The sequence below is a fragment of the Pleurodeles waltl genome, chromosome 5 (assembly GCF_031143425.1).
Source record: "Pleurodeles waltl isolate 20211129_DDA chromosome 5, aPleWal1.hap1.20221129, whole genome shotgun sequence".
NCBI lineage: Eukaryota > Metazoa > Chordata > Amphibia > Caudata > Salamandridae > Pleurodeles > Pleurodeles waltl.
The window spans coordinates 720,520,368-720,534,948 of record NC_090444.1 but is presented as its reverse complement, the minus strand read 5'-3'; the positions used below and the strand labels follow the sequence as shown (position 1 = coordinate 720,534,948).

Genomic DNA, 14,581 nt, shown 5'->3' with positions numbered 1-14,581 from the left:
GTTGATTGTTTTATGGATTTCCGAAAGCACCTACCGCAGGAGTACAGAAACAAAAAATGGACACTGTCTATTGTTTACGCGGTGGACCTCTTATTGGGTCTGTGTTTTCTTATATAACAGAGAATGTTCAGTGGAGAAAGTCAGTATTCATTTAGATATATGTGCTCATAATTTTAAAGTGTATATGCAAGAAGCAAAATAAGTTGTTAAAGGGAAAAATATAAATTATAAAATAAAAAAATTACATTTGAAAATGTCTTGAAGTGAAAATAATGAATCATGGCCCTTTTGATTGCTGCCTCTAGGCAACGTTGTCCTGTACCGACAAAGAGTAGTGTATATGTGTTAGTTCCTTTTAATATAATAATCCCTGTCTTTTGTATATATTTTTCTTTATTTAACCCATTTTTGGTTGTTTGGCGTTGGGCTTGTTTTGGTAGGCCATGTGCTTGCCTTGGGCTTCTTTTCTTGGAGGATTGTGCGTGTTTTTTTATTTCAGACGTAACAACTAGAGCCCCGGGAGGAGAAGGAGGGGGGTGGGAGCCGCCATCGCCACCGCGAGTCTGTGTTGAAAAAAAAAAAAAGAAAATAATGTGACAGTCCCCAGCCTTCGGGCCTCGGAGGACGGTACCAAAAAAAGAGCATTTCCGTTTGTTTTTTTTCTAATCTGTGTCCCCCGGAGCGCGGGCGGCCGCCGCGGCCATGGCTTTTGAGAGCCTGTTCTCCAGCCCCCCCAACCCCGCGCTAGACAAGCGCAGCCCCGGCTCTGAGCGCGATGCAGGGGAGGACGAAAGGTCGAGTAACATTCTTCTATCCGCTTGTAATGTGTGTGGGGACAGAGGGGGAGGGTAGAGGGAGATCCCCGTGTTTTTGACTGCAAACTCAACATTCACATGAAAAACAGAAAAAAGCCCCGACCTTTTTGTTATCATGTAGTTTAAGGGTGGGGATCTCTAGCTATAAATGTGTGTATCAGTTTATACTGTAGAAGTAAGATTGCATGCATAAAGGGTGCCACAAAAACCCTAATCGGAAATCCCTGGTCAAACGCAGACGTCCGTTCATTAATCCATTATCCCGTGCCCACGGCCTACTTAAGAAATATCTCGATGTAGGTTGATGGCGTTTATAGTGCTGCTAAATGAGCACCGAATATGAAAACCTTAGCAAATGACGTTTATTCGGTGTAGTGAATTAATGTCTTACTAGGCGTATATGCCTGCTACCCCCCTCCTTCCTCAGCTCTGCCTATTTTTACATTGGGGAACTCAAATTATCTAACTGTACCTTCATTGTTGACATCTGCCTCCCTCAAAGCAAAGCAATGAAACGCTCCACATGGTTCTCTCATAATGAAAAATAAGCAGTTCGTTATGTAAAAGAAATCTTTCTAGTTGACTGAACTGTTGTTTGTAGCCCCCTTACGTCACCATTGGTGGTTGGTTCCATGAGAATGGCTATATGCCTTATAAATCGCGTGAATGTGCTGAGGACTTACTCCTTATAATTCCAAACATTAAAGCTTTCTCTTTTTTTTCTAAGTCTCCAAGCCCGCTTAGGTTACAGGCATCTAATATTGAAAGCCAATCAAATGGCAGATTTTGAGGCCAGAGTCAGATAATCGTTCATTAACTTCTAGTTGAGAGGGATATTTTTTTTTGTTTATTAGAAAGGAAGTGGAAAAGCAAAACACAATAATATTTAGTCTAATACAAGTATTTTTCCTCGAAAGGTGACCCATTTAGTTGGTTTCTATCTGTACCCCAGATTTAACATGCCGTTGGCCTTATACAGTTACTGTTGAGCACTTTCCTTTAATACGAGATAACAAATGCACATTATGCTAATCAGGCTCTGCCCTCTATTGACAAAAGTATAAAAACCAACAACCCGTATAGAGATTTATTTTTGGCTCAGCCTGTCTGAGCGCATGCTCTAGTTAAAGAGAGACACTTACTAGTTTGCTTGAAATGTTAGGAAACTCCAGTCAATCACCCTTTGTTACCCTTTGTATTTATAAGCATTGTCTCAGGACGTGTTGATGACAGACAAACATTGTCTCTGTTATTACACAAAGCCTTTTTGGGCCATTTTCAAAACAGGTGTAGTGTCGCACATCAGTTCTGCTTTAAACCATCTATTGCATTTTTCTCTAGAAATAAGCCAATTATTCACTTAATTAGGCTATCAAATACTTTAAATTATTAAATAAAATGACAGTATTAATCTGATAAAATATATGTATTTGTTCCTTTCTACCTTTATACGATGTTTACATCATGCTTGGCTATTTGCATATGCACAAGCCAAATTATTTTCACCCCACCTGTTAGTGTATGTGCTACCCAGGATTAGCATCAACTTGAGGATGTTCCCCTGGCTAGCACAATATATATTTGAAGGTTACATCTTTAATGTAAACAGGTGTTAGGTGGTTGAACGCCTACACAGTGTCAAAGATTTAGAACCTAGCATGGTACGCTTATGGTCTTTCAATGTCACTAATTGTCAGGATTTAGTTGCACATGGGCCATTTTGACAAGATTCTGCCATAGTAAAATACGTTTGTATAACTTAAAACTAATAGATTTTCTCGTCCTAGTTGCCTTCATATAATTTGTTTACACTCCTGATGCAATGGCTATGAGCAAGCTAGTATGGTCTTTGACTAAAATCAAGACAGTTTAGATAAGTAATTGTCATTTTGGACTCATGAGCTTCCTCTCCCAAATTATTCAAGGAGCATCGCTATGCAACTGATTTTAACTGAGTTTGAAACCAACATTTCTGTAGTTAAATGAGTAAAAGTAATAGAGTTAACATATGAATACATTGCAGCCCACGCTTGGACCAAAGAAAGCATTTCTTGAATTCTGTTGCAGTCACGAGGGAGAATACTCTTTTAAGTGCATTTTTACTAATCTGCGTACCGCAAATGCAGTATGCTTTGGAATCACAATACTTAAATCGTAATTGGAATGTATCGTGAATACCTGCAGGGGTTTGAATATCGGTACTGTGATGAATAAAAATACTTTTTAACTTCTAAGAATATCACATATTGAAGACATTCTGTGCAATTTGCAATAGCCAAAAACATAAGGACAGCTCTGACTAAGATTAGACACCAATTTCTGGAGCCTTGAAATAACCAGGTTCAGATTTTCTATCTAGATAGTACTTTCAGAAGCTTAACATTAGACATTGTGTGATAAAAATCACTTCACCCTTTCTAGGTAAAGTGAAGATTTCTCTTTATTAAGCAGAAAGGCAAGTTACAGTTTTTTTGTTTCAAAATGCTAACTTGAGTTATGTACTGTTTGGTATATGAATGGGATACTACTTAAAATGGTCATCTGATTTGGAAAATTATTGTCTATCAGTGTGTGGTTGATTATGTGATAAGAATCCTATACAAAGTTTTAGCTACTGTGGGCAGTGTATAGCTGAATAATTGTTTTTGCAAGAGTGGAAGAAAGAATTATTACGTTATGCATACTACATATATAAGCTTTGACAATTGACTTTGAGGTCAAAGTGACTTCACTGTTTTGGGGGGGCCTCCAGTGGCAATTAATCGTTTGTGCTGTCAAAGAGAAACATGACATTGGTCATTGGAATGCCTCTAGCTAGTCCATGACACGGTGGACATTTTAACTTGTTTTTAGGGCAAACCACATTTCATAAAATCCTTTGTTTCTGCCTTTGAAAACGACCACATTTTTAGGCATGTCTTCCTGTGTTATTTCGTAGTCCCCATCCAACAGTAGCAATTTTAGCTCCAGTTTGCACCTAGCATCACCTTTTGAGTATGTGGACTAAACATCAAATCTGTACACACAAACTCAATACGAGAAATCAAGCATCTGTAGAATGTTGGCGGAAGTAAACGTTCTGATAGGGTTTATTCAAGCACAATAAATGAAAAAAAAAATCCCAAAAAAGTTCAGACTTGGTCTATTGGATAATGGTCATAAAGCATGACTGGGTACTATAAAACAAACAATGTTAAATACGCAGTTAGATATTTCACTGTTGTTCATCATTATTAACACTCAGTGTATATATATATCTCTGCCTCCACCTTGGTGGCTGAGCACAAGCAGGCTGCCAGTTGTGATGTACTTTTGTGAATACCCAGAAACAGTCTGCTCTATTTATTTACATTTTGTGCTCAGAACCCCCCAGTCTGTGTGTAAGTGCAAGATTTGAGGCAATCTTCTTTCAGTGTTTTGCTACCTAATGTTAAAACCATACCTCTGCCTCTATACCTGAGGCAGTTGCATCACAAAACAGATGTTTTCAAACTCCAATACAAACTTGAAAACATTTGCAGTTTGATTGGAGGAAATTATGAACCATATGTAAAACAATTAAATTATTGAAATTCAAGAAAAAATATTTCAAGTTCAGAATCCACAAGAAGTAACACTTTAACATACTGTTATGTATCTAGTCCAAATAATTTCTCATCTTCAGCTCTTTCTTCGGGTGTTTAGTTGTATTTGGAAAGCCCATTGGCATTCCACAACAAATGTAAAGATTCATTGATTCTTCTTGTCCTTACAGAAGTGAGTCAGTAAGCCTGTTAAGCATTCCTCGGCATCGGTTTCTGAATGCACCCAACCCCTCCCGCCTCCATGAAGTAATGGCTTTCTCATCTCAGTTATTCAGAATCTCTTTTGAATTGTCTCTACAGTGTATGTTTTGTGACATCGCAGTTGCCTTTTGTTTTCTTTCTTAGGCATGTGTTCCAGTGCTAGGCTAAGTGACCAGGTATTTTCTTTGTCCCTTTGCTTTACATTTGTTTTGGGAGTGGAAATTTACTCCCCTTTAACACTGAACCAATCAGGGGATCCGTCTAAGAATAACAAATATTAGGGGAAACTGTAAAAACCATGCTGCGAAAAGTGGTTGTTATAACTCAATCTTGGTGCCTTTTGCATGAAGGGATTTAGGCTTTTCCGCACAGCACAGTGAAGTGTTTGCAGTTGTTGATTTTTTTTTTTTTTTTTTTGCTGTCTGTTTTATATTGTGAATGAGTTCCGTAGTATTTGAACATCTGTATATGTGACGTTTACATTTTGTGCGAGTTCTCTTGATAGGATGACTCAGCATTCCTAAGCTGATACATAATACATTGAAATACTAGTCAGACATCTACTTCAATAACTGCATTGAAGTTAAACCTCCTTGGCTGCGATACTGCCGCCTCACAAAGTTCTCCGATCTCTTGATTGATAATATGTCAAAGCTGAGGAGAGTAGCTGAGTACGTCCGATCTTCATCTTTGTTTTCATGCTCTGCGAAATCATTGTTTAGATATTGGAAGTTACATCATTATGGTATACAGATTCTCATTTATTTACTTAGTGATTTGTTTTAACCCCTTTCGCCAAAGTACTCATGCACATTTTATATTGTCAGAAAATTCCGTTCTACAATAACTTTTTTTGCATAAATATACAATAGCTTCATTTTAATTTCCTAGTGTTGGCAAAGATCTTCGGAACCCCTTTTATTTTGTCTCCTACCCCTCTTTTTGTGAAAATAATGATTTTTCACATCCCCGTTTAGGTTTCAGAAAAAGGTTATTTACTTAAGACTTTTCTAAAAATAAATTGCACTAGGAACATTGTTTCATGTAACTTTCACATCGTAGCAACAGTTTCATTTGGGCTTGAAGTTACTCCATTTAGAACCTTAAGACAGCTTATTTATAATATTTATTTTTGCCTTCATTTATTAATTCATTTTGATTCACAACAGTTTATTGTGCTTTGGCCTGTTTGCAGTGCCTGAGAGTCTATCTCCAGGTACAGAAAATATTTGCATGTCGCTGCTGTCTGTTGCCGGTTCTTCTATTAAATCATTTTTATACATTTTAAATAGTGAAAAAACAATCAAGATAATCTCTCCAGGAAATAAATGACTGATCTTGATTAATTTCTTTGGCATTTTCCAGACTTACAAAACACCTAAAAGTGCAGTGATTTTGTGAAAGATGCTAGGTTAGACAAATACCTTAGTTGAGGAAATGTGGAGTTCCGGCGCTCTGACCCCTTCACTTCGATGAATTTCTTCCTTCTGTATTACAGTTCTCTTTATTACTAAAAACATACAAATGTCATCTGCTCCACTAACTCCTGTTGTAAAGAGTGCCATTATTTAACAGCGATAATCAATGTGGAATTTTTTTTTAAACTTATTTTAAGGCATAAATGTGGAAATACAAGTGCCAGTGCTTAGAATTTGACGTGCATTTGAAGAGATAGTTAAGAGTTTCAAGCCTAAGATATTGAACTGAGACTTACTTTGTTAATCGATTTAACAAATTGCCCCCAGGGGCACTCAGTTTTTAATAGTTTTATTGTAAACGTCTTTAAACATGTTTCTAACCAGTTAATAACAGTGGTTCCCAACCTTTTGACTCCTGAGGACCACCACTGAATTGCTACTGGAAGCCGGGGACCCTCCCCCAAGCAAGTTATACAATTTAAATTTCAAACATTAAAACTGTAATTTACAAGAAATACACAAACAAGTACACACTAAACAAATACTCTAATTGCTAATCATATAATTATTCTCTATTGAAAAACTATGCAAAAATCGACAAATTTTAATTGGAATGTTGGCGCTGCATCTTAGCGACTAACTTTTCAATATTAGGTCTTATTTAGGAAAGCTGAATCCTCAGGTCAGATTCTACAATTCCCAAGCGATTTCTGTTTTTGTTATTTAGGTACATAAGATCTAAGAATTTTTTTTTCACAGAAATATGTGGGGGGTGGAGGTGGGAGGAAGTAAAACCATAAAGACCTCTCATATCTCCATAGCCTCTCTGTCACATGTAATTCGTTTGTCTTATAGCACCTCACATACCATTGTAGAGTGCTGGAGCACTTTACAGGAGACTACAAGTTGTAGGATTCACATGTTATCCACACTGGTAGCCATTTTCTAAGAGTGCTTAGTCTAGAGAAGCACAAACTCAGCATTCAGAGCATAACACAGTTATTAGTGTTGACTTTAATAATAAGAATGTATGTATTCACGAGCAAACCCTTTTTAGCAGCATAAGGGTAATAAAAGACTGGAAAAAACAAACTTTCTAATTTGTGCCATGAAGTTTGCATGCAGATCCTTGATGGCAGTTCATAGCTCACAGTGCTAGATTATGATTGTAATTTATGAACTGCACAGTAACAACCTCTGTGAAAAAAGTAGTAACCTACCGTACGGGGCAATTAAAATACTTTTCTTTGCATTATACATGTTCTTTGCAGCAGGCATATTAACCATGTGTGCTACCTTGGATGAGTCAAACTGCCACTAGACAAAACTCCCATCTCTCTCTAGCAGGTGCATTAACCACCAGAGTTATCTTGACACTTTTATTTTTGCCCAAAAGCTGCTTTGCAGTTCTTTTAAACCTGCTGCACAAATAAAAACACACACGTTTGTTGAGATGTCCCAGCTGGAGAAGTGCCTTCCTGTCCTTCCAGGCCTGCGGCCCCCCTTGGAATGTGTCATGAACCCCTGGGGGTCTGTGAACCACAGGTTTGGAACTGCTGATGTAGAAAGTAAACCCATTTGGTGAGTGTAAAACCAGTTAGGCTAACTAATTTTAAATTAAATGGAGCAAAAACTATTGAGACGGTGTGGCATTTATGACGTTACCACCAATATGTCTCTGTCTGCATTTTGCCTTATATCGGTTTTGACAGGATGACCTTACTCTTTTCCCATATATTAGTTGACAGAATCACTCATCATTGTTTCCCTATAGACTTCACTTAACCAAAGGTTAAAGTGTAGCAAGTTGTCTTTCCATTGCTTGCACCCATAACTTTAAAAAGGCAAGTTGGCAATGCAGCCAGATGCCAAGTAATGTTCTATTGAATGCTCTCTAATTGATCTTAGATTTGTACCATTTGAAACAGCCATCTAAAAGACCCTGGACTTAAAGCTGTGCTCTGCAGGAACTTGCCCTCCAGATTTAATGTAAAAAAAATTATAGACAACTCAGCACCTGTTGTTTTCTTTGAGTAAATATATTGCTCAGGCTTGCGTGCTTTACAGAGTTGATACCGTGAATGCCTTTGTTCCAGAGTGCGCATAGGCATATTTACACGGCTTCAGGAGTACGCTTATTAACCTTGCAGGACATTTTTGGTAGTCAGTAAAATGAGGTTTGTTCAAGACACGTCATAAGGACTTAAAGTCAAGGAAATCTCCTTCATTTACTAGTAGAAATCTGGAGAATTAGTGGAGTTTGACTTCTTTCCAAAATATGATGCAAGAGAGGCACAGTCTTAGAATTAGAGGGAAAATATTGACGTATAAGCTAAGAAGGTTAATTTCCGTGTCATTTCCTTCTGTAATTTCGTACATCTCGTCTTGCGAGGCGTGAGATGTATGCTGTGCCTAGACGTTGATATGGCAGTCTTTTTTCTGTTAATGACCTTGTAGACTCAAGTGTGGTTTGTATTTGATTTTCTGTGGAAGGGGAGTTGTCATAGGCTATGAGTGATGTGGTTGAATTTTCTTTGTTCTGTGTTGTTGCAGATTCTTTCAGTCAGGGCATAATTGTGTCTGGGAGGCTGTTAAGTAGGGCACATCCTCAGTCAGGTGCTGTTCAAGGCCTAATGTTGGAGAGGGTAGCATGAGGGATTGGAATCATTTGATACTGCGAAGGACACTTCAGTTTATTCCAGGCTGCCTAGCCTTTCTTCTATACATGGTTCTTGAAGGAGATGTTTATGTCAGCAAGGAAGACCAGGGACCTTTACACATAAGGTGAGACCAGGAGTGGAGTAGGTAGCAGTCGAGAGTCATGCTGGACAGTCACACTTGGATCTTAGTGTGGAAATTGGCTGCAGTTGATCCCCACAAACTCCGTTTTCATTGGATGGAGTTTAGGTAGATGGTGGACATCTCTGATTAAACACATCTCTGTTTAAATAGTGTAGAGCAGTGGTTCCCAAACTGTGTGCTGCGCCCCTGGCTAGTTTTGATGGCACACCAGGGAGCCGCCGCGCACAGTTTGGGAACCACTGGTGTAGAGGCATATCATTAGCAGTAGGTGCAGACCTCCAAAAAGGTAGCAGGTATAAAATAGTTTCATTATTGTGAAGGGACTGAAGCTTCATGTCTTGACTTGATATCAGAGTTTCCTTCTTAACCTTTCACCTAGTAGGGTAACTGAACACAGAAACACAATGGTTGGGGAAAAATGAGGTGCATCATTAATTGGGAGTAAGTTTAGATCGCTGTTGGTTTCTAAGGATAAACAACATCCCCTGTGTATTTCCTGCTGTACCCACCGAGCAGAAATAGTAGACATTTAGTTCTCATAACCATCAACTGGCTTCCAGGTCAGAAGCATGATTCTACAAAATAGTTTGTTTTATATGTATTGTTTGCTACTGTTGCTTTTCCCTTTTTTTTAGCTCAGTAGTTAACATGCTGCCATAGCCCATCTTAATGATACTCACTACGTCAACCTAAGATGGTTAAAGGTATGGTTGAATGCACAGGGATTGCAGTCTTAAGTGACATGCGGATTCCTCAGCAGCAAATGTTTGATTCAGGGAGTTGCAAGAATATTTAGCATAGGTTTAGGTCTTTTTAGAAACTTTCTTTAAAGGTAGGGTAGCATTCTTCCTTCAAGATCAGTGCAGGTCGCCAAAAAATCTACTCAACCACTCCCTATGGGGAGTCCATATTTCATCAGGTCGAGCTATTTTTAGAACCCACTCCGCCCTCAGAAATTGAATTAGCAATTAAGGTGCCTTTAAATCTTATTCTTGTCACATTTGCTCTGTGCTCAGAGATAGGTGAAAAGTCAGTTTGTTCTCTTGCACTGCAATTGCTTTTCCTTATGACTTCAGAGTTTCAGGATTTTGTAAGGTGAACTGTGTGAAATGAAAGGCTGTGGGTATCAGGTTTTTCCTAACACACAACATTTATATAACTAAGTCAACTTTACAGACATTTCAAAATATTAATGAGAAGCTGCGAAATAAATTTTTTGTACTTCTGTGTGATGAGAAAATATTTCAGTAGGATGAAAAAAATGAGAAAACTTTACTTGGTGATGTGCAAATTATAAATATGTTTTCTGAAACCCAATTTTCACAGATTATTGTTAATACACTATATAGTTTTATCAGTAAAGCTGCAAGTTAGTTGAAAGTATTTTGGACGTTTCTTGGAAATTTACTGTTTGTAGATGACATTGTGCTATCACATCATGCTTTAGTGATATACTTATTAAAAGTGTGTGTTTAAACATAGACTAAGAAACACTTGTGTCCCGATGGCAAAGCTGTTAGTAAACTAAGAGGACAGTCATGGATCATGTGTACTCTATGTGTGGGCAAGATTTAGTATACATGGAGCAAACGTTTAGTGTATTTAATCAATCAAAAGATGATTTTTTTTTATTTTTTTTTTACAGCAGAAATGCTGAAGTCACATATTTGAAGGTGCACTCATATGTGAGAATGAAGAAAAAAGCGACTGTAAAAAACAATATTTGCCTAGGATCACACAATTTGAAACCGTTTCCAGGTCAAGTGCATTACAGTTAGGTCGAGTAGCTCATTCAAGCTACTTGACATGCAGTTCTAATAACATTTTAATGGTTTTTCGATGCCTGCAGTGTTAGTAAATTTATTTATCTTTTTATTAGGAGTTTTTGACCATGGTTCAGGGCTCTTTTTAAGCCTCTCCTGATACAACACCTTTATTCTTGCGTGCTAGATCTTTTGTTTCTTAAATAAATATATAGGGCTTACTTACCATTGGTTGGCTTCATTGGCACCCTCATTTTCTTGCTTCTTACTTGTCAGCATGTGTTTCACTTTCTTCATGTTTTTGTCTCTTTGATGGAGTATGGACTAAGCACTAAATATTTGCTTGATAAGTGTTCTTTTGCTACTCATGCTCAGATTTAGGTACTTTTTTCCTTGTTTCAAATTGAAGGTGTGGATCATGTTTGTGAAATGTTACAGAGCTCTGAGAACTGGAGGACGTGGTATATCTGGTTTTATGCATTTGGATTGTAACTAATATGCTGCAAGGTAAATTGGCTTGAGTGATGGTAAGTGTGCGGCCAGTTTGTTTCAGTGCCTGGAGATGGTTTACTCTAAAATGAGCTATCCATTCTTAAGTTTTATATAATTTCTTGCCCACTGTCTGGCATTTCTATTGTCAAAGACGCAGTTTACAAATGTATTTATTCATTCTCACTTCTTGGCCTCTCTCTGCGTGTCCAGTGATTTAATTTGTAGATTCACGCTTTAGAAGTACAATAAATCATCCACCATGCTTTCAACCAAGTCCACACTTTTTAGGTCTCGCCGTAAACTGGGCATGCACTGTTGCCTGCGATATATTTTGTTACTTTAAAAATCTAAAAAGGAGTTGGAGCCCGCCCATTCCTTACCATTGGTTGACTTTATTTTCACTCTCTTCTCCTTGTTTCTCATCGATCAGGTTGTGCTAGTTCCACTTTCTCCCTATGTGACAAAGTACTAATTAATGCCTTAATGTCCGCCTGCTGCTCGTACTTGGAGTGCTAGTGTAAGCTTCTCACTTATGAGACTCTGTTGTATACAAAAAAAAAAGGTCTCGGAGCCCCGCCCATTGCTTACTATTTGCTGGCTTCAAGTCACTGTTCTTTGCAACCTCCTTAATTGGTCACTGCAGGTGAAATGGCATTTCTGAACACTTCTGTGGAGCAGGGACCTAGCGCAGATTGATTCTAGTTAATCAGTGCCTGTCCGAAGCTCTAGACATTGAGGTACTATTTCCTCCCCACTCCCTTACCTGCTGCTCCCTCCATAGTGCTTACACTTTAAAAACAATTTTTTATCACATGCCCATACACAGGTGAAAGACCGAGTTGCCACCCAAAGCCACAAACATTTTGCTGTTTGCTTTTCATTCTGTGTTTTAGACCCATAAATCTTAAGCCCAAAGAGCCTCCTTTCAAGCATTGCGTTCAGCCACCTTTGCATTTTTAAAACATTGCAAGCTCATAAGAGTGGAACTGAAGGAGTTGTGAAACAAAAAATATATTTCTTAGAGAAGATTATGTTTTCACCTGTGTCACTGCGTTCAACATCTATCCCTGGCTGCATATTCATGTCTTTTTCATAACTTTACTTTTAGCCAAGTAGCACAGCCACGCTGCTGTACAGCATGGCTAAAAGACTTTGGCAAAGCCAATAGGTCTTGAATAGGCAAGATCTATTTGGTTTGCCAGTGCTTGTTAGTTTTGTTATTGCTTACCCCGTGGTCAGTTCTTCCTTGTCATTGTTGCTAAAGCTCTCTGACTAAAGCAAATAATTTTAATCAAAAGTATATTAAATTTATTTTTCACAGTTCACGTTCTCCTTTTTGGCCATGTACAAAACTCCTTAATATGGACTGGGGCACAAATAGCATTTGCCTAATTCCGTTCTACACAAGCAACAAAGTGATGCAAACTGATTTTATTCTGCATTTCCACAGTGTTTGATTTCTAGAACACGACTCTCAGAGGGTTGACAGACTCCTGCTTCCCAGCAACACATTTGTTCTCTTTTGCTGCTGCCTGGGGCCTGCCCTCTGTAAGAATGATTGTTCTTTCAATACACGCTTTTCAGTACAACTTTTACTTGGTGGCTGCATAGCAGTCTTCAAACAGTCAAGGAGGGAGAGGCACTCCAAGTACTGGTAACAGGATGTAGACAATGCAGGCCGTGATGCACCTGTAAAATTAGCTGCCCAGTGCATGTATGGTGTTTTATTTTTAATGTTAGTCATTCTCCGTGCAGGTCATCACTCAGAGACTGCTCCGGAGTTTGCATCGATTGCCCATTGCTCTTTGCCTGTTGTTCCATCCTGCATGATGCCCGCTCTTGGAACTGACATCTTTTGAATATGACCAAAGTGTTGTTTTTTGTTAAAAGGGGATAGTGTGAGGAAGTATTTCTACTTTTTCGTCTTCATAAGCGGCTCTCTGTGAAAAGTTACTGTGCTCTGTTTTTTAAAGAAAAAAACGCGAGGGAGAACTCTTTGGTGCAAACTAGGTAGATGAAGCACACTCACGTTAAAGAGAAGTCTCTCTGCTGAGATTTTAGCAATGGAATTTTCAGCAGAAATTTCCCTTCTGAGCAGAATGACATTAGCAGAATTACTACGGTTGACAGGTAGCCTTATGAGTAATGCAGTTCTTTTAAAAAGAGGTTTGCTTTTCTTCCATCCGGTGGTATTGTCTGTAAGCCCCAGAGGCATGATATTTTTTCTACTGGCAGACATGACAACACAATATTTTTCATCCTTTGTAACTTGGCAAGGCTAGTGTCTGGTAAATAAAGGTTGTTACAAGTGTTGAGTGTGGAAAATGCATGACGAGACAGTATCTGTACGCACAGCGCATATGTGCGGTCCCAGGCTGTGATAACTAGCATTTCAGCCTGTGGAGTACTTAGTCTGCTGGAACAGTGTGTGTTGACCCAGTGCTCTTTTCTATGAATAAAAGTTCAGATTTGTTAGCATTTAGTTTTAAATAGCAAGCATTGGCAAAGCCAGTAGGTCTCACCTGTGCAAGATCTATTGTCTAGGAAATTGGATTACCGGTTGAGGAGAGTGAAACCTTACTCAAGAAGCGACTGCAATTCTTTTCGGGGTGAAACACAGACAGACCCCAAACTTACCTCTCTCTACCAATCTGTTAGCTTGGCACAAAAGCAGTCAGGCTAAACTTAGCATTGTGCAGCAGTGGTTCATAGGAGTTGTGGGTTGCGTGCAAGTTCCTGTGTAGTGGGTGCGGTGCACATTTGTGGTTTCAATGTGGAGATGCAAGGAAATGCGTTGGGCTGTGTCGGTTCTGCCCAAGAGACCAGAGCTGGGCTGGCAGAGCACCTTCAGGCCCACTTCTAATAACCCAGGACTAGGGTGGCATTATTTGGGACTGGCAGAGTCCAGGTGCAGGGTTCAAGGTGGTTCAAGCCTTTTTTCCTTGAGGCTTTGATCAGGAGACCATCCAACTAGCCCTTGGAGTCCCATTTTGTAGTCCTGGATGCAGGTCTAGTCCCTTTTCCTCAAGCAGTAAGGCAGCAAGTTAGCAGTCCTTCTTGCAGCAGAGCAGCACACCACCCTTCTTCTGAATCTTCCACAGGTCCAGATGTGTACTGAAGAGTAGCTTCTGGGGGGTCCAATATTTATACGTAGTGCCAGCTTTGAAGTAGGAGAAGGTTTTGGAGGTTACTACCCCCAAAGGTGTTTGAAATTTCTGGCTTCTCCTGCTGTGGCCTCCGCTTGTCTGGGGCACAAGAGACTTGTGTGAAACCGATTGTGAGTGTGCTGAGGCAGGGCCTTTGCGATGTGCTACGGTGGTAGGTGACAGCTCCTCCCCTCAATCAAGTTAAAGAAGGCTGTTCTGCCAACGCCTATTTTTTCTTTTATCTCGCTGTCTGGGAGTAATACACATAGACCAACTGCCAGCTACTCCTAGTCATGTGACCCAGGATACAGCCTGTAGGCACCCAAAAAAATACTAAGTGTCTAAAAGTGGCATTTTCAG

General features: G+C 39.2%; 1 protein-coding gene across 4 annotated transcripts in view; it reads left to right on the top strand.

Moving 5' to 3' along the window:
• The first annotated feature begins 517 nt into the window (after window positions 1-517).
• Window positions 518-14,581, top strand: part of ZC3H6 (zinc finger CCCH-type containing 6) — a 275,434-nt gene continuing 261,370 nt past the window's right edge. For all 4 annotated transcript variants that reach the window (XM_069234680.1, XM_069234679.1, XM_069234678.1 and 1 more), the window contains exon 1: window positions 518-794. In XM_069234680.1, coding sequence (XP_069090781.1) covers window positions 703-794 — 92 coding nt within the window. In that variant the 5' untranslated portion in view covers window positions 518-702. The remainder of the gene's footprint in view (window positions 795-14,581) is intronic.